Source organism: Globicephala melas, chromosome 15 (assembly GCF_963455315.2).
Source record: "Globicephala melas chromosome 15, mGloMel1.2, whole genome shotgun sequence".
Classification (NCBI taxonomy): Eukaryota; Metazoa; Chordata; class Mammalia; order Artiodactyla; family Delphinidae; genus Globicephala; species Globicephala melas.
The window spans coordinates 35,701,548-35,726,279 of NC_083328.1; the positions used below are offsets into that span (position 1 = coordinate 35,701,548).

The 24,732-nt window shown below is 50.2% G+C and overlaps 1 protein-coding gene across 8 annotated transcripts in view; it reads right to left on the minus strand.

Moving 5' to 3' along the window:
- FLYWCH1 (FLYWCH-type zinc finger 1) overlaps nucleotides 1-17,046 on the minus strand; it is a 29,765-nt gene extending 12,719 nt beyond the window's left edge. The window contains exons 1-7 of one of the 8 annotated variants that reach the window (XM_060284519.2): nucleotides 16,783-17,046; nucleotides 14,503-14,617; nucleotides 5,147-5,248; nucleotides 3,930-4,364; nucleotides 3,205-3,663; nucleotides 1,731-2,174; nucleotides 1,294-1,557 (exon numbers count right to left, since the gene is read on the minus strand). In XM_060284519.2, coding sequence (XP_060140502.1) covers nucleotides 1,294-1,557; nucleotides 1,731-2,174; nucleotides 3,205-3,663; nucleotides 3,930-4,263 — 1,501 coding nt within the window. In that variant the 5' untranslated portion in view covers nucleotides 4,264-4,364; nucleotides 5,147-5,248; nucleotides 14,503-14,617; nucleotides 16,783-17,046. Of the gene's footprint in view, nucleotides 1-1,293; nucleotides 1,558-1,730; nucleotides 2,175-3,204; nucleotides 3,667-3,929; nucleotides 4,365-5,146; nucleotides 5,249-5,747; nucleotides 7,728-14,502; nucleotides 14,618-16,782 lie in introns of those variants that run through there. The other 7 variants (XM_060284515.2, XM_060284521.2, XM_060284520.2 and 4 more) reach the window with 7 other exon arrangements.
- Nucleotides 17,047-24,732: the final 7,686 nt, after the last annotated feature.

Here is a 24,732-nt window from a genome sequence, read left to right on the forward strand (position 1 = left end):
CAACTAGAGAAAGCCTGCACACAGCAAAAAAGACCCAAAGCAGGCAAAAATAAATAAATAAATAATAAATTTATTAAATAAAAAAAGTGCAACAGCTGCCTCGAGAGGAGGGGGCAGTGGGTAACTGCTGGGTCCTTGCCGTCTCTGGTCGGAAGTCAACAGGAAATAAAAAAACAGTTGACAGCAATGGAAGGAAGCACGCTTTAGGGAAGAGGGCAGCAGATGCCCTAAGGAACAACGGAAAGGGGACTTCCCTGGTGGTCCAGTGGTTAAGGCTCAGCGCTTCCACTGCAGGGGGCATAGGTTCAATCCCTGGTTGGGGAACTAAGGTCCTGCATGCCGTTCTGCACAGCCAAAAAATTAAAAAAGGAAGCAAGGAAGGAAGGAAGGAAGAAAACAAAAAAAGAACCATGGCTGAGTGGTTATTTGGGGTGGGAGTTGGGGGTAAGGATGGGGCGAGGCTAGATCATCCCTAGGTACATAGAAGTTATAAGGAAATGGGATAAAAAGAGTCAGAAAAAAAAAAAATCAGAGATCTCGAGTTTGAGAGAATTTTAGGGCCAAAAAGGCTCTAAAGGCGACTCAGATGACTCAGAAAAGTATGGGACTGGGAACCCCCGAGGGAGAGCAGGGAGCAGAGAAGGCTGGGCCGAGGCTGCTCTTAGCAAGATGAGCCGGAATATGCACGTTATTGTGGCCACGAGAGTCAAACATAAGCACTGTGGGGCCGACAAAGGTGGGAGGAGGGGGGCTGTGACCCTCGTCATAGAGCCCAGAGGGACGATGGTAGATGATCAGGCAGAACAGCTGGAGGAGAACAGAAGTCAATGACAGGAACGGGTCACCTTCAGCCCTTAAGCCACATCTGTAGGACGTGCTTATTACTGGGCACGGTGTCAGCCACCCACACTGGAAAAATGAGAAACCAGCTTGTGCAATTAGCTTTCTCTATGACTCCTATACATTCTTAAGAAAAAAGAAAGGATGAGAAGGAGGAAAGGGAGCCTGGCTTGATCAAGTGCTGCAGAGATTCTGGGCTGGTCTGAGCAGCAGAGTGAGGCCCACTGCCCAAGAGAAAGGGTGATGCCCCAAGTCACCTAATCGACTTGAGGATAAGGTGAGGTGGACCAGGAGGGGGTGTGGGGGTAGGGAGATGAGACAGGAGGGAGCTGTAACCTTCCAGAGGGTCCCCAGTAAGGACGGGGAGGATGCTTGCTGGAGGTCAAGAGGGAACGGGGTGGGCAGTCTGGGTCTTCTGACTGTCCCCCGAGGCCGCTCCCCGGTCTGGCCTACCAGAGCTCCCTCGCTGAGCCGTGCCAGGGCGTTTCTCTCGCTGCCGCAGGGCCTCCAAGCCCCCCAGGTCGGGCGGGTGGCAGTGGCCTCGCATCACTGTCACCCGCTTGCCTTGGGTGATGGCTCGGCTGCGGCAGCCCATGCGGGCCTGGTCCCGGCACGTCCAGTACACCTTCTCCCCGGCCGCCTTCTCCCGCCTGTAGAGGAAGGACTCGTACACCAGGAAGCTGCCCCCCAGAGGGGTCCTCAGGAACTCAGGGCCTCCTGGGGAGAAATGGGAGAGGGGGTCAGGGGAGGGAGGTTGGAAGCTGGGGTGTGAGCCGGAGCAGGGCCTGGGGCTGGGCCAGGCCTGGCATCGCCCCCCTCCCACCTCCTGGGACCTCGGGGAGCAAGACTGGAGTGCAGGCAGAGCGCCAGGCCAGCGGGTGTGGACTCACCCAGGTCCTCGTCCTGGTCCTCCTCGCCTTGCGGCTGGGCCAGGAGGTCCTGATCTTTGGTCTTTGACCGCTTTCTGGGCCGGGGCCTGGTGAGAGTCAGGGGGCCCGGCCCCCTGCGGTAGAACAGGCTGTCCACGCCTTGGAGCAGCTTGTCCACTTGGCCCCCGGGGCCGCCCGGCCTGGCCCGCAGCAACTCCATGGCCTTCTCCTGCTGCCGCCGGGCCTCCAGACCCTCCACGTCAGGCGGGTGGCAGTGGCCACGCATGACAGTCACCCGCTGGCCCTGTGTGATGGCCCGGCTGCGGCAGCCATGCAGCGTGTGGTCCCGGCACGTCCAGTACACCTTGTCCCCCACAGCCTTCTCCCGCTTGTAGAGGAAGGACTCGTGCACCAGGAAGCTGCCCCCGTAGCAGGTTCTCAGGAACTCCAGGGGCGGGGGCCCTCCTGGAGGAGGAAGTGGAGAGGGGGCTGGGCAGGTGCAGGCTGGCAGAGCTCTGCTCCTTTAGTTTACCGTGCAGGTCAGGGCCCTGGATGCATCCCCACTGATTGCCCACCCAGTGCCCCAAGGAGGCTGTGTGGCTCCTCTCCTGGTGGCCGGTGAGGAGGCCACGGCTCTGGGTGGTCAAGCACCACGTCCCAGGTCACACACTGGAGAGGGCCAAGCTGCCTCCGATGCCACACCCTGCCTGCTCAGTCACTCCCGGCCATACTTTTTCTTAGGGTTTGTTTGAAAATTGTATCTAATTATCGAATAACACATGCACACGCCATAAAATGAAATGGGACCAAAAGATACACAGTGAAAGACAAGTCCTTCTCACCCAGCCCCCGGCACCCAGCACAGCAGCCGCCTTAAATCCCTAAATCCTTCAATCCTCTCCAGGTCTGGAGGCACCCAGCCTATGGGACCAAGCCCACCTCCCAGTTACTGGTAATAAAAACTGCCACAAAGAACAAAACAAAACCCAACAAACAAAGAATAAGAACCTCTGCAAAGACTCCATCTACCAGTTACTCAGTGACAACACACACTGGACCAGGGCTGGCACTGCAGCACCAGATCCCCTAATGGCGAGGCTATCACACATCTTAGGAGCGACCTCCTGACCTGCAGTGCTTCAACAAGGCTGCCCAGCTACATGAGGCAGAGCTGGATCTTGAACCTGGGGCACAAGGCTCAAGCCTCCCACCAGGCCGATCTTCCCAAACTTCAAAGGTTACCAGAATCACGTGGGGTCCATAAACCTCAGGTTTTTGCATCAGGAAGCTCCAGAAGGACCTAGGCTGCCTGGCTTACGAGCATTAGTTCTACCCCTTGGGCTTAATGATTACTTGGACACATTTATATTTTAAAAATCGTTTTGACTTTGAGCACATTATGAAGCCACGTGGGACCCACATTTATCTTTGGGCAGAGGAAAGGGCTGTGGTTCCCACCTGCCTGAGAGTAGAGCCGGGGTGGGGGGGCACTCACCGGTCCCCAGCGTCGGGCGTTTCTTGGGAGGCAAGCTCAGCAGCGACAGGGCTCGGAGCCCCTCATCCTCCTCGGGAGCTGGCTTGCTCAGCACTGGCCCCGGGGCCGGCTCCGGCTCCTCGGGGCACAGCCACGGGCCCACCCTCTCCAGGGGCTCCTCCACTCGGCCGCCGGGGCCCTGGGGATCCCCCAAGCCTTCGGGCAGGGCTGGGCTGGGCAGCTTCTGTCTCTGGCGCCGGGCCTCCAGGCCCTCCTCATCGGGCGGGTGGCAGTGGCCCCGCATCACCGTGGCCCTTAGGCCACGGGTGATGGCCCGGCCCCGGCAGCCCAGCTCGGTGTGCTCGCGGCACTTCCAGTATACCTTGTCCCCCACAGCCTTCTCCTGCTTGTACAGGAAGGACTCCAGCACCAGCAGGCGGCCCCCAAATGGGGTCCTCAGGAACTCCAGGGGCTGGGGGGCTGCTGAAGGCAAGGGGAGGGCCAGGTCAGCTGACACAGAGCAAGGCTTGAGCCAGGGGCACAGATGGGAACACAGGGATTGGGGTGCCCTTGGATGACGTCCTGCGATCATCACACCAGCCTGGGTCAAGGTCCAGGAGGCCCTGCTCAGAGCAGGGAAGAGATGGCTAAGGTCACCTCACTGGAAAGGGGAGTATGCGAAGCCCAAGTCTGAGCATGCAGGGCCACAAAAGTGGCCAGACAGGGGCAGCTGGCCCGGAACTCACCTGTGTCTGGCTTGCTGTGTTTCAGTTCCTGGGCCTGGGGGCTTGGTTGGACTGCCCCCTGCTGTTCCTCTACTGGCAGGATCTGGGGGGTCCCAGCCAGGGTGTCAGGGCCAGACATTTCCAAGGACAGGACACAGTGCACTGCTTTGGGCTGGGAGTCCACTCCATTCCCATTCTCAGTGGAGGCTGTCAGTAGGACCAGTTCGGAGAACTCCGTGGGCTTCGTGGGGGCTGCAGGGACGACATCTGTGCCCGGCTCAGGGGACTCAGGGGAGGGCTCCTGGCCGGCCTTCACGCTCTCGCCCTCCTGCTCACTGGGCTCGGGCAGGGGCATTCTGGGACCGATGGCCTGGCCCCCAGGCCACGCTCAGGCCCCAGCAGATGGATTTCTCCTCCACCTCCCTGGAAGGAACCCAGCAGTTCAAGGGCTCCGTCCTAAGGCAGGAGGCAAAATCCCATCAGTGGAGGTGCCCTTGGACCTGGGTTCAGGAAGAATCTGGGCTGGAGGTTGGGGCAGATGGGGCTGCCTCGGTGCCCCCAGGAAAGGACCTGAATGGAGCCAGAGAACCCTGGGCTGGTGCTTCTGCTCTCTTGGTAGCCTTGGGTCCGTCACCTCTCCCAGCCAAACCTCACTTTCCCATCTACAAAATGTGCCCAAAACAGGGCTCTCAAGGGGCTACTGGGGTGACCAAGGTGCTGACAGCTGTGAGTTACTAGGAATCCAGGCCCACAGGTGCTGAGCACATGATGAAGTGCTTCCACAGGTGTTTCCATTTAACCTTCAGCTCCATGTTATGAAAGTTGATCTTTCTCATTGACCCAGGTTACAGATGAGGACACTGAGGCATGCAGCCATGAAGGCAGAGCTGGGAGTCCAGTCAAGGTGGGTCCAGAGCCCGCCTGTACAGCACCTGGGGTACCACATCCAGGATAACAGGAACCGGTCTTCCTGAGCACCAGGCGTTGGGGAAAAGCACTTTGGGGACATGAGTTCAGGTCACCAACCCTCCCAGAATGCCTAGTGCCCTTCACCCTGACACTGTGTCACTGGGAGCATGGGCTGGGCCCCTGCTGGCACTCTGCAGACCCCAAAGGAGGAGCCTGGCCCTGGGAGGAGGGACTCTCTGGATTCACAACTAGATCCATCCCCCATCCCAGGCAAGAGGCCCCGGGGCACCCAGTGCTAGGGGACACCAGGGCCCCACGAGGGCAGCGACCTTGTGTCTGAGCTGGTGCTGGCTCTGCCTCAGCTGAGTGGGGACAGGGCTGTGGAGGTGTCCAGAGAATCCGTGGTCACTGAGGGCTCCTTGGCTTCTGGTCTGGAGAAGCAGAAAGGATGGATGACAGGCAGGGCTGGCCTGGAGACCGGGACCCTGGGGCATCAGTGTGGGGGCATAAGTGGCCGTTTTGTCTTCCTGGGGGACTGGGTGGTGGGTGCATGTCAGGGTCTTTCCCATCTATCAGTACTAGCCCAGAAACAGGATGCGGCCTCCCAGCACGTTTCAGCTTCCCCACCTGTGAGCTGTCATCCCCATCCCAAGCTCTACGGTTCTAATACCTGGGTCCCCCATTCCTGCTCCGCCATTTCCTGGTCTGGGGCCCACATTCAGTTCCCCAAGGCCTGTCAGCCCAAGCGCGGGGCTCCTGGGTCCCCGTGGAGACGGAGCCAAGGCCGAAGGTGCAGGGGGCGCCGTGTCCCCTACAACCTCTCCCAAACCGCCTGCACGCCCAGCCCCGGGCAGCACCAAAGCCCTGTCCTGAGGGGCGAGACTCTAGGAAATCCGGATAACAGGTAACGGGACACAGGACTGGGAGTACCCGGCCACGTCTGTCCTCCAGCGTCATCCTCCTCCGGCCCCCGGACAAGCCAACCCCTGCTCCTCCTGTGCAGTCCTCCCCGCTCTGCCCATCCCGCCCCACAGGGCGATGTAGTGGTACTGGGGACTTGCGGGTACATGGGGACCGGCCGCAGCAAGACAGCGCCGGCGCCTCCGCGTGCAGAGCCGCTCGGGCGGGAAAGGGTTACGCGGGAAGCCACGCCCCCCGCCCCCGCTCGCTGATTGGTCTCTGCCCACGTCCCTCCGCCGGCAGCCCGCCTCCGGGGCTTGCGCGCTCCGGGTTGCCGGGCGAATGAACTTGGTCTCCACCGGGCGTCCTCTCCTCAACGGGGCGAGAGGGCGCAGAGAAACTGGCCCTCCCTTCCACAGGCCTTTCAGACAACTCAAGCCCCCAAACCGTTGCGGTCACTGTCCACCCAGCATGCATGTTCCTACAGGACCATGCGGTTGGTCCCCGCCGTGCAGAGGGACAGGAGTTGAGGCTGCAGGGACCCCGACACACCAATGGCCTCAGTCTCAAGCGATCAGATGCCGAAGCCCGGCCTCCTTCAGGCCACTGGGGGTTGGCATGACAGAGAACACCCACATTCCCGTGAAACTGTACCCAGAGTCATGTGTACCCTGAGTCAGTGTAATTCTCTCAACTAAAATCTCTGTACCTCAAAGGATATGGAACAAGTTCCAGCGCAACAAAAGACCTTGAACTGTGGCTGACTACAGACTGTGGATAGGCTTGGCTCCTTGCCAGTGGGCTTGAATTTCGATTCGATTGACGGTTCCCATTCTCAACCATTAAAGGGCCTTAAAGTGTAGACTGTTTAATGACCACAGATCCTCCCATAAGGTATGCAGGCCCCTTTGCCATGTGGTCTTGAATCTGGACTGGTCTCCAGCCCACATTGGTCACTTGCCGTAGCCAATAGAGAGTGGCAGAAGCTCGCTGTGGGGGTTTGGACGCCCTCACCCTCATGGACAGGGGCCCTGAGACTGCCAGAGAAGGAAGCTGTATGAAGGGCCACATGCAAGGGATGGAGGCACTGCCAGGCATGGAGGGAGGCCATTTCCAGTGTCCAGTCCAGCAGACCCTCTAGCTCTGTGTAGCCACAAGAAGGAGCCTGGGGAAACAAGCCCAGGCACCCCATGGAACCCTGATCAATAATAAACTACTGTTATTTTAAGCCAATAAGATCAGGGCTCATTTGTTATGCAGCAGTAACTGATATTCTTGGCAAGTGACTGAACCTAGTCAGTTTTGGCTTTTTGACAGATGAATTAATACTAATGGTTGTGAAATATCCAATATCAAAGTGCTTTTGAACGCTTGAACTCTAGGGGCCATGCAACACAAATTTTAAATCCCTCAGATTATCACATTTAAAGGGCTGGTAACCCAGTGAAAGGAATAAAAATATTAAGTATAAAGGATAGCAAATGAGAATTACTTATTTAAAAAGTCTGTAACATGAAATAAGCCAGACATAAAAGGACAAATGCTGTATGATTCCACGTATATGTTGTACCTAGAGTAGTCAAATTCATAGAAACAGAAAGTCAAATGGTAGTTGCCAGGGGCTGGGGGGAGTGGAAATGGGGAGTTAGTGTTTAGTGGGCAGCGTTTCAGTTTGGGAAGATGAAAAAGATCTGGAGATGGATGGTGGTGATGGTTGCACAACAGTGCAAATGTATTTAATGCCACTGAACTGTACACTTAAAAATGATTAAAGTGGGGGTTGGGATGAATTGGGGGATTGGGATTGACATATATACACTATTGATACTATGTATAAAATAGATAACTAATGAGCACCTACTGTATAGCTCAGGGAACTCTACTCAGTGCTCTGTGGTGACCTAAATGGAAAGGAAATCCAAAGAAGAGGGGATATATGTATACGTATAGTTGATTCACTTTGCTGTACAGTAGAAACTAACACAATATTGTAAAGGAACTATACTCCAAAATTTTTTTTAAAAAATGATCAAACTAGTACATTTTTGTAAGGTATATTTTAACAGACACGCAAAAAAACAAAAACAAAAAAACCCAAAAAAACCCAACTATAACAAACCATACATAGTAATGCTCCACCTACCATACTGGTGAATGAGGTTCTCCATACAATGCAGATTTCTGATTAACTAAAGTTATCCCTCCATGATTCTGAATTTTACAATTTCTCTCTCTTTCACAATTTATCCACTGAGGATGGATGCTGCCTAAGCTCTAATGACTCATCATCACTGCCTGGATAAAGACAGCATACAATTTTTATCCTGATTTGGTAAATGAAGTGTCCCGTCCAGTTCCCTTGGCACTCCACCCCCCGGGGGCCCTTTCTCCATCATTCATATCCTGCTCTCTCTGGTCTCCAAACCTCTCTGCCTCCTCTGGGTCTTTGCATTTAGAGTTCTCAGGTCCTAATCTTCTTAGGTCTCCTATATCCTAAAACAAAACCTCACAAGACTCTCTCCTTCCCTCAACAGTTAGACTTTGCAGGAACAGTCCATACCCCTTCCTTCTCACCCAGGCCGCCTGGCAGCTGCCCCCCAACTCTGCAGACACCTCTCTCCTGTTGGGCCACCGTGCAGGATCAGCACCTGCTGGGTCAATCCATAATCCGTGTTTCCCTCTGAAATACCTGCTCTGGCCTGTATGTGGTCTATCCATGCAGTGGAATTTATTCAGCCATAAAAATGAATGAAGTTCTGATACATGTTACCATGTGGATGAACCTTGAAGACAGTGCGGCTCGGTTAAAGGTGCCAGACACTAAAGTCAGCATGTGGTATAATTCCATTTAAGTGAGATGTCCAGTAGAGGCAAATCCATAGGGACAGAAAGTAGATTAGTGGTTGTCAGGGGCTGGAGGGGAGGGAGGAGGAGATTAGGGAGTGATACTAAGGCGTGTGGAGTTTCTTCTTGGGGTAATGAAAATGTTATAAAATTGGCTGTGAATACAATAAAACATTGAATTATACACTTTAGTTGGGGGAATTGTATGCTATGTGAATCATATCTTAATAAGGTTGTTTAAAAAAAACCTTATAAGGGCTTCCCTGGTGGCGCAGTGGTTGAGAGTCCGCCTGCCGATGCAGGGGACACGGGTTCGTGCCCTGGTCCAGGAAGATCCCACATGTCGCGGAGCGGCTGGGCCCGTGAGCCATGGCCGCTGAGCCTGCGCGTCCAGAGCCTGTGCTCCGCAACAGGAGAGGCCACAGCAGTGAGAGGCCCGCGTACCGCAAAAAAAAACCCCAAAAAACCTTATAGGGAATCCCCCGGTGGTCCAGTGGTTAAAAGACTTGGTGCTTTCACTGCCAGGGTCCAGGCTCAATCCCTGATCAAGGAACTAAGATCTCAAACAAACAAACAAACAAAAAATCCTCATAGGTATGACTCATGTCCCCAGGGTCACTTGGATAAAAAACAGTTTTCTCCATCAGAAACAGGCTTCTCACTCCTGGGCCTGGTTTCCTCACCAAAGGAGAGGGGTGGCATGGACTATATACTGAGATATTTTGTAAGTTGCTAAGATCATATTGTAAAAACTACATAGAAAACATTTTAAAATGTTGAGAACTGACACTCATAAATCACCCACGAGCCTGCCACTCAAATGCACAGCTGTTTCCATTCTTGTATTAGTGCCTTTAATATACACGTAATTTTCTGTTGCACACACATGTGTTCAACATGTTTGCTATTTTATTCCTCTTTAGAGTGGGAAGCCCGCACCTGCAGACCAGATGGAGCCCTTGTGAAGGACCAAAGCATTACCTAACGCAGGCCCCTAACATGAACACAAATCTAAATCCTCAGTAATACCAAAAGATGACCACAAGATGGCAATCTTGCTCCTTGAAATGCACGTAAAGCATCCTTGGTAGAATTAGATGTATCACAACGTTTAAAAACTAGAATTTGGGAGTTTTTCCATATCAGACAAATAATTCAGGAAGACTTCTGAAAACGTTTGTATTTACAAAATATATTACGTAGAAAGCAAAATCCAGTTAACATATCGGCGAAGACTATGTTTTCTAAGCTAAGGTTTAAAAAAAAAAAAACCAAAATATTCCTTAGACCATGACACTGCCTCTAGACCTCAATCCACTTCATTTCTTCTGTCTCAACTCAAGTCTCAAGTCTGGTCACATTTGTTGTTTATCGACTAACTTTATTGTATGTATTTGTGACTTTAAAAAAACCTTAAATAACTGGGAGGAAATATCTCAAAATGTTAAAACTAGTAAGGAAGGCAATTAATTTTTTCCCTTAAATTTCTTTTGTTTTCTCAAAATTGTTTACAAGGTGCATGAACACTTTACAGTGGGAAAATAGTAAACACTTTAAAGATAAGCTGCATCTCCTTGCTTGGTAATTTTTTTCTTTGACTCCATAACTCTCAGGAAAAGTAGGGATTCCAGTCCTATGCAAGATGTGTCATACAGGAAAATAAAGAGTAATATAGACAGGGGACTTCCCTGATGGTCCAATGGTTAAGACTCCACCCTTCCGATGCAGGGGGGCATGGGTTTGATCCCTGGTAAGGGAACTCAGATCCCACATGCTGCACAGTGCAGCCAAAAAATAAAATAATAAAATAAAATCCAGGGCTTCCCTGGTGGCACAGTGATTGGGGGTCCGCCTGCCGATGCAGGGGACACGGGTTCATGCCCCGGTCCGGGAAGATCCCACGTTCTGCGGAGCGGCTGGGCCCGTGAGCCATGGCCGCTGAGCCTGCGCGTCCAGAGCCTGTGCTCCGCAAGAGGAGAGGCCACAGCAGTGAGAGGTCCGTGTACCACCAAAAAAAATTAAAATAAAATAAAATCCAAAGAAATTAAAAAAAAAAAGAGTAATATAGATAATGGGACAGAAAAACAAGTGAAAATCAAGTACCTTGCAGTCTGTGTTGTGGGCCTTGCATGGCCTCAAAGACCTTTCCCCCAAGATATTTATTAACCACAAAGGGAAAGATAATGACTTGACAGGGGAGAAATCTCGCATACACAGCCTTAAGTGCTCAAGGTCAACTTCACCAGTAATAAAACACATCAACACCATGACCTCCTTGATAAGATGCACCAAGGAGGGCACAGCATCACCTCTGTGATATTCCTGCCCAGAACGCACACCCCCATGTGGCACCCCCAAGCCACATGGAGGGACATTCTACAAAACTGACCAGGACACTTTGAAAGTGTCAAGGTCATCTTGGACAAGGAAAGGCTGAGGGCCTGTCACAGACTGGAGGAGACTAAGGAGACACAAGGACAAAATGCAACATGGGATTTCAGAAAAGAAAAAGGACATTAGGGGAAAAGCTGGTGAAATTTGCATACGGTCAATAGTTTAGGTTAATGGTTTTGTACCAACGTGGATTTCCCAGATTTGCTCACTGCACAATGTTAGGTAAGATGCTGACATTCAGGGAGACTGGGTGATGAGTATAGGAAAATTCTTTGTACTTTTTTTTGCAATTTTTAAAAAAGTCTAAAATTAACTCAAAATAAAAGGATTTTGAAAACCCAAGTTTCAAACTTACAGACACAATGGAAGTTGACAGAGAAAATAAATGACCCATAGGCCTCCTGGGTAGAAGGGTGGGGGAGGAGAGGAGGGGACACAAAAGGGATACTCTCTGACCCAGAGCCATGTGGTTGGTCCTCAAGCTGGCACCTGAGCCAGGAACAAAAATCCTATAACATCACGTGTACCTCAAGTATGGGGACCCAACAATCTCCCTTCACCATCATCCCCGCTCTGTTTCTGGGGAAACTGAGGCTCGGGCCTGAAGCGAGTGGCCCAGGACCATACGGGTAGTGAGAGTCAGGCCTTCAGAGCTGCATTGATCAGCCCTACAAACCAGCTATGTTATGGCTTAGCACTGTGGCTTCCAGCTGATCTGGCCAACCGGAGGCACCATGGGAGACTGGAGGGTGTCCCTGAAGCGACCTGCCTGGGGTGGCTGCTCCAGCTCTGCTGGGTCCCGCCTGCCACCCTGGCTGCTCTGCCGGGCCTCGCTGTGGGGGTGGCATCCCACCACTGCTAATCCCTGGGTCGCTCACCATTTCCCATGTGGCTTCTCAGCTCTTCCACCACCAGGGAGAGCAATGAAATTCCCAGTGAAACCTTACGGTAGTTTCTGTTTTCCCAGATGGTTTCTGATCACACATGCTTCAAGAGTCCGAAGGACTGTGATCACACATTTCATGTTCACCAAATACCAATGAGGTGCCTGGCACTAGGCGAGGGCTTTGCATGCTTTATTCCATTTTATCTCCCAAATACCCTCATCCATTAGGCCTGCTGTTGTTTCATTCACAGAGGAGGAAACTAAGGCTCACTCTTAGATTCCTGTGACCGAGAGCCAGGCCACTAAAGGACAGAGTCAGCATTCAAAACTCCTGTGTCTGCTTTCAGGGCCTAAACTCTTAATATAAGTTAAAATGGTTCTTTTCAATTTGAGGATTCCAACCCATAGGAATCAACGCAGTAGGTTAAGACTGGTGGTTCTTAGTCATGGTGATCTGCCCACCAGGTGACATCTGGCCAGGTCAGGAGACATTTTTGGTTGTCATAACTAGGGGGTGGGGCAGGCTACTGGCATCTGGTAGGTGGGAGCCAAGGATGCTGCTCAACATCCCACAGTGCCCAGGGCAGCCCCCCACCCCCACTCTCCCCAGGAAGGATTTGGTCTAAAATAGCATCAGGGTCAAGGTTGAGAAACCTGCTTAAAAGCAGCGCTTGAAAAATAAAACAGAACAGAAAGAGTGCACCCATATACTGAGGTTAAGTACAGTTTTCATGAAGCTTTTATTTCAATTATTTGTATACGTAATTCTGGTCTCCATAAGAATTACTCGGGGCACTTGGTAAAAATGCAGATGCTTAGAGCACAGGATTCCTGGAGCCCCTCCCTGTTACCTCCCCACCAATCAACCAGAAGAAAATCACATACCCTGCAGCCTCACCCCAAATTTTGCCTATAAAAACTTTTCCCTGAAAATCATCGGAAGTTTGGGGGTTTTGAGCACAAGCCACCCATTCTCCTTGCTTGGCCCTGCAATAACCCTTTCTCTGATATTAAAAAAAAAAAATCAGATGCCTGGATTTCCCATCCAAAATTCTGATGGTGAGTCTGGAGCAAAATTCAAGAATCTGGATTTTTAACAAGTACCCCCTGAGACCCTGGTTCTGGTGGATCATGGACTTGGCTTTGAGAAACACTGGAATAGATGCCCTTGAGGTTAGGTGGCCAGAGGCTAAGTGACCAACTTAATAAGGATTTGAGGTTTTCTTTATGCAGGGCAACACATGAAGTGTTTCACATACATTACCTCGTTTAACCTGTCACATTGTACAGGTTCCCTCATTAATGCATTAAACAGAATCATTAACATTTGTTTATTTTATATCGGTGGGAGAGTCATGATTGCATCTTTTTAAATGATCCTTTAATAACAATTTAACAAGTTTCAGACACCTTAAGATATTTTGGGGACCTCAAGAAGAGTGGAATTTGTCCAAATTTTAAGTAGTACAGGTGAAATCTGGGGGAGAAAGCTCATTGGGCATGGCTTTAGTACCTTGGGATAACAAATACCAGACTTTTAGAAATCCAATCTGAGGTTCCTCACAGAGACTTCCAGCAAAACAAACTCAAGATGGCCTACGAGGTGAATTAGCATGCCTGCCGCACCTATGTAAATAATCAGGCCCAATCTTACTGGACCAACCTTATTTCATGCAAAAAATATCTTTCATTGAGATTTTGAGGCCATAGGGAAAATTTGTGCTTCAATGGAGAACTGGGTTTTGTCTAGAACACAGCCTTTCAGGTTATACGATTCTAGCCTGTTGCTGCCTTTGAGCTACTTCTGCAGCTCTGCACAGATAACGGAACAAGGTAAAATAATTCTATTCTGTAGACACGTTCTCTCTTTCTTGCCATGTAAATAAATACAGATAAGTAAGTAACTTCTCTGGTTTTGCCTCCATTTGCACATTCATGTCAATATTCCTAATCTACAGTCTTCCAGAATCTTTTTTGGAGTCTCCTGCAAACTGGTTGTAAGATCTTACTGCTTCCTTGATTGATGAGTTAAGTAAAAGCTTACACATGTGTTCATTTAGTATCTGTATGAAAGAGTTTTATTTTCTTTGTTTTGGTCTAAGCCTCTGCTTTTCAAATCTCCCTGGTCATTGCTCTTATAATCTTTGGGTTCCAGGCAGCAATTTCAAAAATTACATAGGAAATAACCAATCTGCATTGTGTGTAACAGAAATGAGCATTATTTTATGAAACTTCTATTTGCAATAAATTTATATATTTGTTCTAGGTGGATTTAAATGTATTTTTTAATTTTTGGATGATCATTGTTTTGAGGTAAATACTTGGGCCCTAATGTGTTTTTTCATAATATTCCATTTTTACTCAGTAAAGATTTATTGAGTTGGCTAGAATATTTTTAAGTCAGGCAGATGTAAATGGAAAGTAGGAGAGCCTCACAGTTTACAGTTGGTCATTCTCTTATGCTGTTTCCCCTCCCCCAAAATTGAGGTACAGAGCAATCTGAGTGCAATACTCAGACTGCCTGCTCAAATAAACCCAACACCCAAGACACACACAATATTACAAATTGTTAGGTGCCTCTCAGACACCAGTGGGTCCAAGCCCTAAGATCCTGAAAGGCAGAGCCTCGCTCAGCAGCTGATGGCGGATCAACAGAATTACCTTCATACACAAGAGTGAGAACCAACATCACTGTCCGCCAACACCCGTCGTTAGCGCTGACTTGCTGGGTGGGAGACCTGGGGCAAATCCCATCACTTCTCTGGGCTGATTTCATCTGTGAAACAGGAAAAGTGGCAAATGAGATACTGTATGTGAAATTCTTCCATAAACTGTGAATCATCATGTAAGAACAAGGAGTACTTTGTCCAGGCCCAGCAGAGGTTCTGAATAGTGGAACGGGGAGGAGCGAATATCCTGATGTTTGAAAAAGCTCCTGGATGATTCCAAAAGCTGCCCCGCCCCCCACCCCCAGCAAGCTATGAAAATTAGAGGTGCACACTGATTGGCTCATGGACCCTCCTACCATTATGTGCAAAGTCTCTGAGTGTGCATACAGGCATTAGTCCTGGGAGAGGTGAAGGTGGCAGTGATCTCCCTAAAGATTAAGAATTCTATTCCAGGGACTTTCCTGGTGGCGCAGTGGTTAGGAATCTGCCTGCCAGTGCAGGGGACAGGGTTTGAGCCCTGGTCCAGGAAGATCCCACATGCCGCGGAGCAACTAAGCCCGTGCGCCACAACTACTGAGCCTGCGCTCTAGAGCCCGCAAGCCACAACTACTGAACCCGCGTGCCTAGAGCCAGTGCTCCAAAACAAGAGAAGCCACTGCAATGAAAAGCCCGCGCACCGCAACAAAGAATAGCCCCCGCTCACCACAACTAGAGAAAGCCCGCCCGCAGCAATGAAGACCGAAGGCAGACAAAAATAAATAAATAAAATAAAATAAAATAATAATTCTATTCCAAAGCAGGGCTTCTCAACCTTGGCACCACTGACATTTTGCACCAGATAATTCTTTGTTGTGGGGGGTTGTCCTGTGAAATGAAGGATGTTTAGCAGCATCCCTGGCCTCTGCCTGTGAGATGCCAGTAGCAGCCACCAAATCCTGACAACCAACATTGCTGCATGTCGCTTGAGAACCACTGCTCCAAAGCAACTTAGAGGCAGAGGACACAGAAAGGAAGATTCCAGCTAATAATACTCCCAGCCCCAGATCCCCCAACGCCCCTAGAGCACAATCATGGCTATTTCCATGCCTCCCATATCAGGCCTAATTCGTCCTCACATCTCTGGGCACCTGGTCACACCATCTTCCACGCCTTCCCACCCCACATTACCTCAAGGCTTTGATACCCACCACCTCCTAAATGGCTTTTCTGCCCGGCATCCAGCTGTTCCGATTCTCCCTACGCAGTGCTGAGTTCCTAAAGCTGAAACATTTCCCTCTCCGATAAAAGTAGTGTCCGTCTCCATTATAAACGCTCTATAATCTAGCCTCCACATACGAACTCTTCCCCGAGTCCGACTAGGAGCTTTTGGGAAGAGGAACAAGGTAAACCTGCCTGAATCGCACCAAGTCCTGGAGATGATTTTGGCCCCGAAAAGCATTAATGTCAAAATAATAAAAATATACCCTTTCTTTGGAATTTAAGTTTACACATGATTATCTGTTATTGGACCTCTGCATCCTCCAAAGGTAAGGGGTAACGGAAGTAAAAGACTGGTCGTTAAAGCAAGGGCTTCAAACTGTGGTCAGACTCTTTAGGTCCTGAAATCAGTTTAATGGGTTAGCAACAGACTTTTGGAATGGAAAGAACAGAACAAAATAGAATAGAATAGGACAGGACAGGACAGGATAGGATAGGTTGGAATTAGAACCCACGTAGAGTAGATCTGGCTGCGTCATGTGAGATTGGGGTAAAAATCTCCCTTTAAACTTATCGCTCAGTAATCTGCATCTACAGGCGTGTAAATATATTTCTCACTGTAGGTTGAGTCAAAAAAGTTTGAAAGCCCCAACAGGTAATCTAGGTATGCAGGAGTGGAAGTAGGTGTAACGACAGCAAAAAGTGCAAGGTCACTGGGACCTCCAGAGGCACAAAGACTGGATGGGGCTGGGGTGAATGCCAGGGCGGGGGCAGTACTGGGTGGGGCGGACACGGTAAAGGAAAGGCAAACCCATGTGGGGCTCCCTGACTTGGGATGTGAGGGCTCAGTCCCGGGGTCGGGTGGGTGGAGGGGGGTGAGGAGGAACGAGGAGAAGGGAGGCTGCGAATTGCAGGTGAAGGACAAGGAGGCGGCCTGAGCGCCGAGATGCAGAGTCCGGGGACACCCCCCTCCGCAGCATCAGCAGTCCTGGGGACCCCCGGGAGAGCCCGGCTGGGGGCGCGGCCACGCCGAGTGACCCGAGACCCTCCCTGACCCGCTGGGGCCCGTCCTCACCGGGCACCGGCCGGGCGGCGACGGCAGCGGGGCCCTCCCTCTCCGGAGACCGAGCCGCGGCGGGTCCTCTGGCCTCGGGCCGCCGCAGCCACAGGCGCCGACCTCGCGGCCCAGGCCCCTCCGGCCACCGCAACCCGGGTGCCCACTCCCCGCCCCCACCTGCCCTCTCGGGAGCGAGCTCCGTGCCGCGCGCGCTGCCCCGCTGGCCGTAGGGAGCGCGCACGGCCCCGCGGGGGAGCCGGCCTCTAGGAGCGCACTAGAGGGTTCCTAGCAAGCATGCGCAGCGGGGCCTCGGGGAGCCCATTCTTTGGGCAAACCCCACTTCTCCGGGTCTTCCGTGCGCGGTGCCTAGCTGGCGGCCGGACCAATCGGCGCTGGGAGGCGGGGCCAGGGCTGGAGAAAGAGGCGGGGCAAGCCCAGGATTGGGCTGCGGCAGCCGGGGACCGAGCTTTGATCTGACCTGAGGCTTGGACGGTGGGGGTGGGGGTGTCGCCTCCGGGGCGGTGGACCCTCAGAGAAGAAGAGATTTGGGGGGCTTGAGAACCCCAGACCTGATCCAGGATTTGAGTCTGAGCTCACTGAGCGGAAGCGGTCTTTTTTTTTTTTTTTTACGGTACGCGGGCCTCTCACTGTTGTGGCCTCTCCCGTTGCGGAGCATAGGCTCCGGACGCACGGGCTCAGCAGCCATGGCTCACGAGCCTAGCCGCTCCGCGGCATGTGGGATCTTCCCGGACCGGGGCACGAACCCGTGTCCCCTGCATCGGCAGGCGGACCCTCAACCACTGCGCCACCAGGGAAGCCCGGAAGCGGTCATTAAAAAATTTTTTTTATTTTATTTATTTTTTATACAGCAGGTTCTTATTAGTTATCTGTTTTATACATATTAGTGTATATATGTCAATCCCAATCTCCCAATTCATCTCACCACCACCACTCCACCACCCCTCTGCCACTTCCTCCCCTTGGTGTCCATACGTTTGTTCTCGACACCTATGTCTCTATTTCTGCCGGGCAAACCGTTTCATCTGTGCCATTTTTCTAGGTTCCACGTATATGCGTTAATATACGATATTTGTTTTTCTCTTTCTGACTTACTACGGAAGCGGTCATTTAAATGCATCATTAGGCCCGTCACTTTCGTTAGCCAGCGGAAGGAAATTTCCTGTGGACTTCACAGAAACTTTAAAATGACCTACCCCAAAGCTGGGTCAATTTGATTCAAACTAAATAATGATAATAACAGATTATAACTGAGTAAAATAGGAAGCCATGATCGATAGTGATGTAAGTAAGTAAATGGGGAGATGGGAAAGCTCTTACAGTAGAATGCCAGCTAATAAATGCAGAAGGAAGGATGCGGAAAATCACCCTTTGGCGACCATCGTAAGTAATAATTGATTCGGGCAAAAATTATCAATGGCCGCTAAGACCGGAGGGTGGAAGTTTAACAAGGAACTAGTATTTACATATTCCCAAAGTACATATTTCCCCACAATACATTTATTAATTACAAGAGGAAAAATATGAATTTTACAGTAGGCAAATGGTCCTCAAAGTGTAGTCTGGGGTTCCTGGAAGTCCCTGTGGGATATTCCAAAGGTTACATGACGTGTAACAGGTTGAATGCCAAAGCACAGATGAGAACCTGTAGTCCTCCATTAAGCCTACATTAAAGAGATTTGCAAAAAAAAAAAAAAAAAAAAAGAACAACGCCATTCTTATAAAATTTCTTTGATTTGGAAAATATAGTGATTTTCATAAAAATATGTTATGCTAACACATAAAGGGTTTATTATTGTATCTTTTGGTAACAGATTTATTGGATATAACTCACATACCATACAGTTCACCCATTTAAAGTGTACCAATTGAATGGTTTTTAATAGATTCACAGAGATGCGGACATCACCACACTCAGTTTTAGAACAATTTCATCACTCCAAAAGAAACCTTTAGCGATCACCCCCAAGTCCCCCATCCTCCCACACTAAGCAACTATTAATCTTTCTGTCTCTATAGATTTGCATATTCTGGACGTTTCATTTAAATGGAATCATACAATCATATATCTTTTGTGTGTGGCTTCTTTCACTTAGCCTAGTGTTTTCAGAGTCCATCCATGTTGTAGCATGCCAGTAGTATTTCATTATTTTTATCGTCAAATAGTATTGCACTGTATGGATATACCCCAATTTGTTTATCCATTCATCTGTTGACTGACGTTTGCATTGTTTCCACTTTTTGGCTACTATGACTAATACTTCTGTGAACATTATGTGCAAATTTGTGTGGACAGATGTTTTCAATTCTTTTGGGTATACACCTGGAATTGGATTTGCTGGGTCGATGTTTAACCGTTTGAGGAATTGCTAGATTGTCTTCCACAGGGTCTACTCTATTTTACATTCCCACCAGCAGTGTGTGAGGGTTCCAATTTCTCCACATCCCTGTCAACAGTTGTTATTATCTGTCTTTCTGATTACAACCATGCTAATGGATATGAAGTGGCTTTTCATTGTGGTTTTGATTTGCATTTCCCTGATAGCTAATGATGTTGATCCTCTTCTCAAGGGCTTATTTGACATTTGCCTATCTTCTTTGGAGAAATGTCTATTCAGATCCTTTGCCCATTTTAAAATTGAGTTGTCATTTTATTATTAAGCCTAAAAATTCTTTATATTTATATTCTAGATACACTTCCGTTGTCAGATATATGATTTACAAAATCTTTCTCCCATTCTGTGGGTTGTCTTTTCACTTTATTGCTCCCAGTTAAGATGGTGTCCTTTGAAGCACAAAAGTTCTTAATTTTGATGATGTCCAATTTATCTGTTTTTTCTTTTGTTGCTTGTGCTTTTGATGTCACATCTAAGAAACCACTGCCTAATCCAAGTTCACAAAGATTTACCTGTATGTATTCTAAAAAGTTTTATAGTTTAGTTCTTACATTTGGGACTTAGACCCATTTTGAGTTGTTTGTTTGTTTGTTTTTATGGGCAAAGTAGGGCTCTGATTTCATTCTTTTGCATACGGATATCTGAGTTGTGCCATTTGTTGAAAAGACTGTTAATTCCTCTCTGTGATTATTTTGGCTCCCCTGTTAAAAAACAATTAACCATAAACGTGAGGGTTTATTTCTGGACTCTCAATTCTATCCATGGGTCTGTGTTTATTTTGTGCCAGCACTACATTGACTCAATTACTGTTGGTTTGCAGTAAGTTTTGAAATCAGAGAGTGTGAATTCTCCAACTTCGTTCTTTCCCTTTCGTTTTGGGTCTCTTGAGTTTCTAGTTGTCATCTTTCTTGTCAATCTTTTTGAAAATGAATCTTCTTTTAAATTTTACATCATTGCAAACACACTCCATGGCAATTATTTTCAAGTATTCCTGCTTTTTCCACCTAACTGTATATTGTAAAACTCACCGCCCCCATATTATAACCGTATTTACATATGGCTGGCTACATAGTTTAGTTATTTTCCTATTAGACACTAGTTTCTTTTTTTTACAGGCAAATGTATTTTATAAGATGCCCAGATCTCATTTTTTTCCATCATAATACATCATATAAATTCAGGGGAAACATTTAAACGTTTTTCAGATCACATGATCTGATATAGATTTTCTAACCAGAAGAATCCTCCAACTCAATTTGAAGAAAAAAATTTTTTAAGCATTTTTTAAATTAATTAATTTAGTTTTGGATGCGTTGGGTCTTCGTTGCTGCGTGAGGGCTTTCTCTAGTTGTGGCGAGTGAGGGCCACGCTTCATTGTGGTGTGCGGGCTTCTCATCGTGGTGGCTTCTCTTGTTGCGGAACACGGGCTCTAGGAGCGTGGGCTTCAGTAGTTGCGGCACGCGGGCTCAGCAGTTGTGGACACGTTTCTAAATTTCACTATTGCTGCTGTGGCTGGCTTTATTCCTAACTTTTGGGGAACCTGGGTGAAAAGTATATGGGCATGCTTTGTACACTTGCAGTTTTTCTGTAGGTGTGAAATTATGTCAAAATAAAACGTCAGAAAAAAAAAATCTGCCCCTTTGAGGGGATTCCGTGCGGGGAAAGCATCTTTTTCTGCACTGGTCCAACCCTTGCCCATCTATCCAGCCCTCGCCCATAGGTCCAGCCCCCACTCACAGCGCACAATCACTGCACACTTATTCTCTGATCACCCTGCGCGGTGGGGACCGGGATTGTTCTGGCGCGGGGAGCTGCGGGGCCTGGGGACTGCTTTCCTGGACACTTGGCGGGTGGCGACCGGAGCGGCCCAGCATCCTCCGAGCGGACACCCTCCCTGCCTCTCGCCTGCCCAGGCGCGACGACGCCCCCGCCTCCCCTCCTGCAGGGCGCCCCGGGCCCTCCGCTCACCGCGACCCTCCGCAGCCCCGCGGACTCCTCCCTCCGCCCGCCCTCCTTTGCCCAGCCGGAGCCCCCAGTCTCCCAGTTGGCAGAGTGAAGACGCTGCTCCTCTCTAGAAAACGCCACTACCCTGACACCCCTCCCCTCCGCCTTCCTCCTCTCGCTCTAAAGCTGCTGCTGGAAGTCCCCGCCGCCCCCCTGCCCCTGGGCTCCAGGCAGGTGCAGGTTCAGGTCCCATGGGGCCCTCCTGCCCTGGTCCCCCGCCCGCTCCGCATTTCCACGTTCTCCGCATCCTCCGTCGAATCCCCTCCTTCCCGCGTTCTCCCGCCCCCTTTCCCATCCTTGTTTTCAGTCCTCCGCCTCCCACTGCCTCATCCTCCGCGCCTTCCTCTCGCACCTACGCTCCGCCCAACTCCGACTGCGCGCTCTGGATCCCCGCACCTCTGCCCCTGCCTGGGCTCCGAGTGCCGTACCCCATCCGCACCCTGCGCCTCTCCGCCCGCTCCCCTGCCAGGTCTCCACCCTGGGCACCTTAGGAGCCCAAGTCCACAAAGACCCCTGCCGTGGTGGCGTTGAGCTTACGTTATGGGGGGTGGGTTGGGGAGAAGCAATAGATAATAATAAACAATGAGTCACATGGGCTCTTAGAAGAGGTACTTGCTGTGGGGCAATCAGACTGGGAGGAGGAGGGGCTGCGACTTGTGTTGGAGTGTCTGAGGATGACGAGGAGTACGGATCTCACCCGCGTTCTTCGGATAGCCGGCTATCTGCCGGATTGTCACTGAGGAATCATCCCTGGCCCCTGCAGAAGGCAAGTTAGAGCCGGTGCCCGGGCCTCAAAGGGCCTGGGTGGGCGTCCGGAATCTGCTGGGCCTGACGGCGTCCGCGCGCGCCTCCTCCCGGCCTCCAGGAGAATCAGCCACACTGAGCCTGGCGGCGGCTGGGGGAACGGGGGCGTGCCTGGACCAGCTCTCCAAGCTAACCAAGGAAAATGCAACCCCCAGGAAAAAGCACGCAGAGGTTGTGCATACAAGATGAAGCGGGGGGCGTTATCAATATTTTCTTCTTCTTCTTTTTTTAAATATTTTCTTCTTAATGATATTACCGGATGTTTGCAAGGATGCCTGAGAGCCGGGTATTCACGGGCCGCGGGTGGAATGATAGTGGCTGTGTCCAATCCGTGTGCAGGAATCTCACCCAAGGCTTTTGAAAGGATTGTTGCCAACCTGGAAACAACGGATACGTCCAACAATCAGGACTGGTTGGATAAATGATCCACCCCTGTAGTGGTACGTTGTAAAATGGACGCTGGAGAGACATTTGTAATACATTAAGAAAAAAATAGGGAATTCCCTGGTGGTCCAGTGGTTAGGACTCCGTGCTTTCACTGCCGGGGTCGGGGTTTGATCCCTGGTCGAGAACTAAAATCCCGCAAGCCACGCAGTGCGGCAAAAAAAAAAAAAAGGCACTTTATCACCCCAATTTTCTTAATATAAAAAATATTTATCATAGACTTATCTCTAGATGGTGGAATTATTGTAGATTTTGTAATATTTTTTCATAATCAGTATTTTCTGTTTATTTTCATGAACATGAATTACCTTTTTTTGTTTGTTTTTTAGCTTGAAGGAAAGACCAATGCAAGATATTTTTTTAAAGTAAGTGTAGGGACTTCCCTGGTGGCGTAGTGGATAAGACGCTGCGCTCCCAACGCAGGGAGCCTGGGTTCTATCCCTGGTTGGGGAACTAGATCCCACATTCATGCCACAACTAAGGAGCCCATGTGCTGCAACTAAGACCCGGTGCGGCCAAATAAATAAATATTTAAAAAATAAGTGTACAGTAGTCATCCTATTTACTTTTTATCCCCATCATAATTCATGCCCCCACCCACCCACTCACTGAGTGCAGAGACTCAGAACTTGTATCAATCTGCCACTTCTGAGGGATTTCTGCTCCGTTGACACTGGTGGGAACCACTCTTGACCAACAGGAACACACCCGTCCAGCAGGATGCCAACTGTGTGAACTGGAAGGCCACTTGCCCCCAGCTGCCTTCTCCCCTTGGATTCTCCTCCTGGTGGATGGCACTGTCATCCCGGGCTGGGCAGGCCAGTTTTCCCTCAAACACTGTCCCCCAAAAGAGGCCTACACTGAGCCCTTCTCAGTCCCCTTCTAGAATCTCCCATCTCCCCTCCCTTTGCTCTCCCCCGGGCTGTGGTGGTGCCCTCACCAGCCTCTCTGCTCCCACTTGGGACCCCCTCCAGTCTGTTCTCCTCAGGGCACCAAGGGAGTTTTGTAAAACGACACTGATCACATTCCTCCTCTGCATAAATCCGTCCCAACCTCCTACTACCCGTGATGAGCCTGGAACCCACCTGTGGTCTCAAGGCCCTGGGCCAGTAGCCTCTGCCAACCATTCCTGCCTCGTGGCCTTCCTGTCCTACTCCGTCTGGGCTCACTCCTCCTAAGCCCGCCCTCTTCACCTTTCAGCTCCCTCCACGGGGCTTCCTCAGGCACCTGTCATATGCTGAGGAGCTCCTGGTCCTCTCCTGGGCAGCCCTTAGCCCCAGATTTCATGGACTCATCAGCAGGAAGTCCTGTGTCTCCTGTCTACCTCTGGGAGGCTGGGGTTGTGACCTGTTTACCACTAGGTCCTGTGTAGCAGACATTAAGGTCCTCAAGAAGTAATGAGGCAAGAAAGCGGCAGGACTAGGAGGGAGAGGGAGGGTGAATCTAGGTGAGGGATATGTGGTGTTGCCTGCATGTTCCTTCAACTTTTATGGGAGTTTGAAATGTTTCAAAATTTAAAAAATAAGAAAAGCTTAACACCTCCGGATCCAGTGTATGAGCTCCCTGCCTGGCTTGGCAGTGGCTTCCCACCCTCCTGGCAAATGACAGGCACCACAGGCCGCTTGAGCCCCCGGAGGGGGGTGCACCCTTCCTGTGCCCCCACCCAGCCTCCAGGGGCCACCTAGTCAACCAGGCCCCCTCACTGGGGACCCAAGTGCCACCCCCGCCCCAGGCTCCCAGGGCAGCTGCAGAAGGGGTCGATGGTGCCACAGCAAAATGCAGGGGAGTGGATGCCTGCAGTGACCCTGCCCAAGCCAGGACTGCCTGGAGTCCAGGATGAGTGGCAGGGGTCGAGGCTGGCCAGTCCCTCTCCCCACCTCCTCTACTCCATGCCTCCTCCACCATCAAATGTTAAACCAGAGCAAGCCCTCAGGCAGTCTCCTCAACTGACAGAACCAGCCCTCCAGGATGACTCAGAGCCTCAGGAAAGGAGAAATCTTGTGGGGGATGGGAATCTATTTAAATATAGAATTCAGACAAAACAACTTTTCAAGTTATGGTTACAGAATATAATTGTTACAGGCAACTATGCTGTAAAAATAACAGCAAAATGGAGAGTTGGGCGCTGCGGATGTGCTGTGTAACTCACTTTTCCCAAGAGGGAGTCAACAGATACTGATTAAATTTGGAAAATGTTTGAAAACATAAGTCCTCTAAACTCTACTTTTAAAAAGTAATCCATTTCCTTTTGCCCAAAGGCAGTTTTCAAATGATGAGGAACACGTGGGCTGAAGCAACTTGA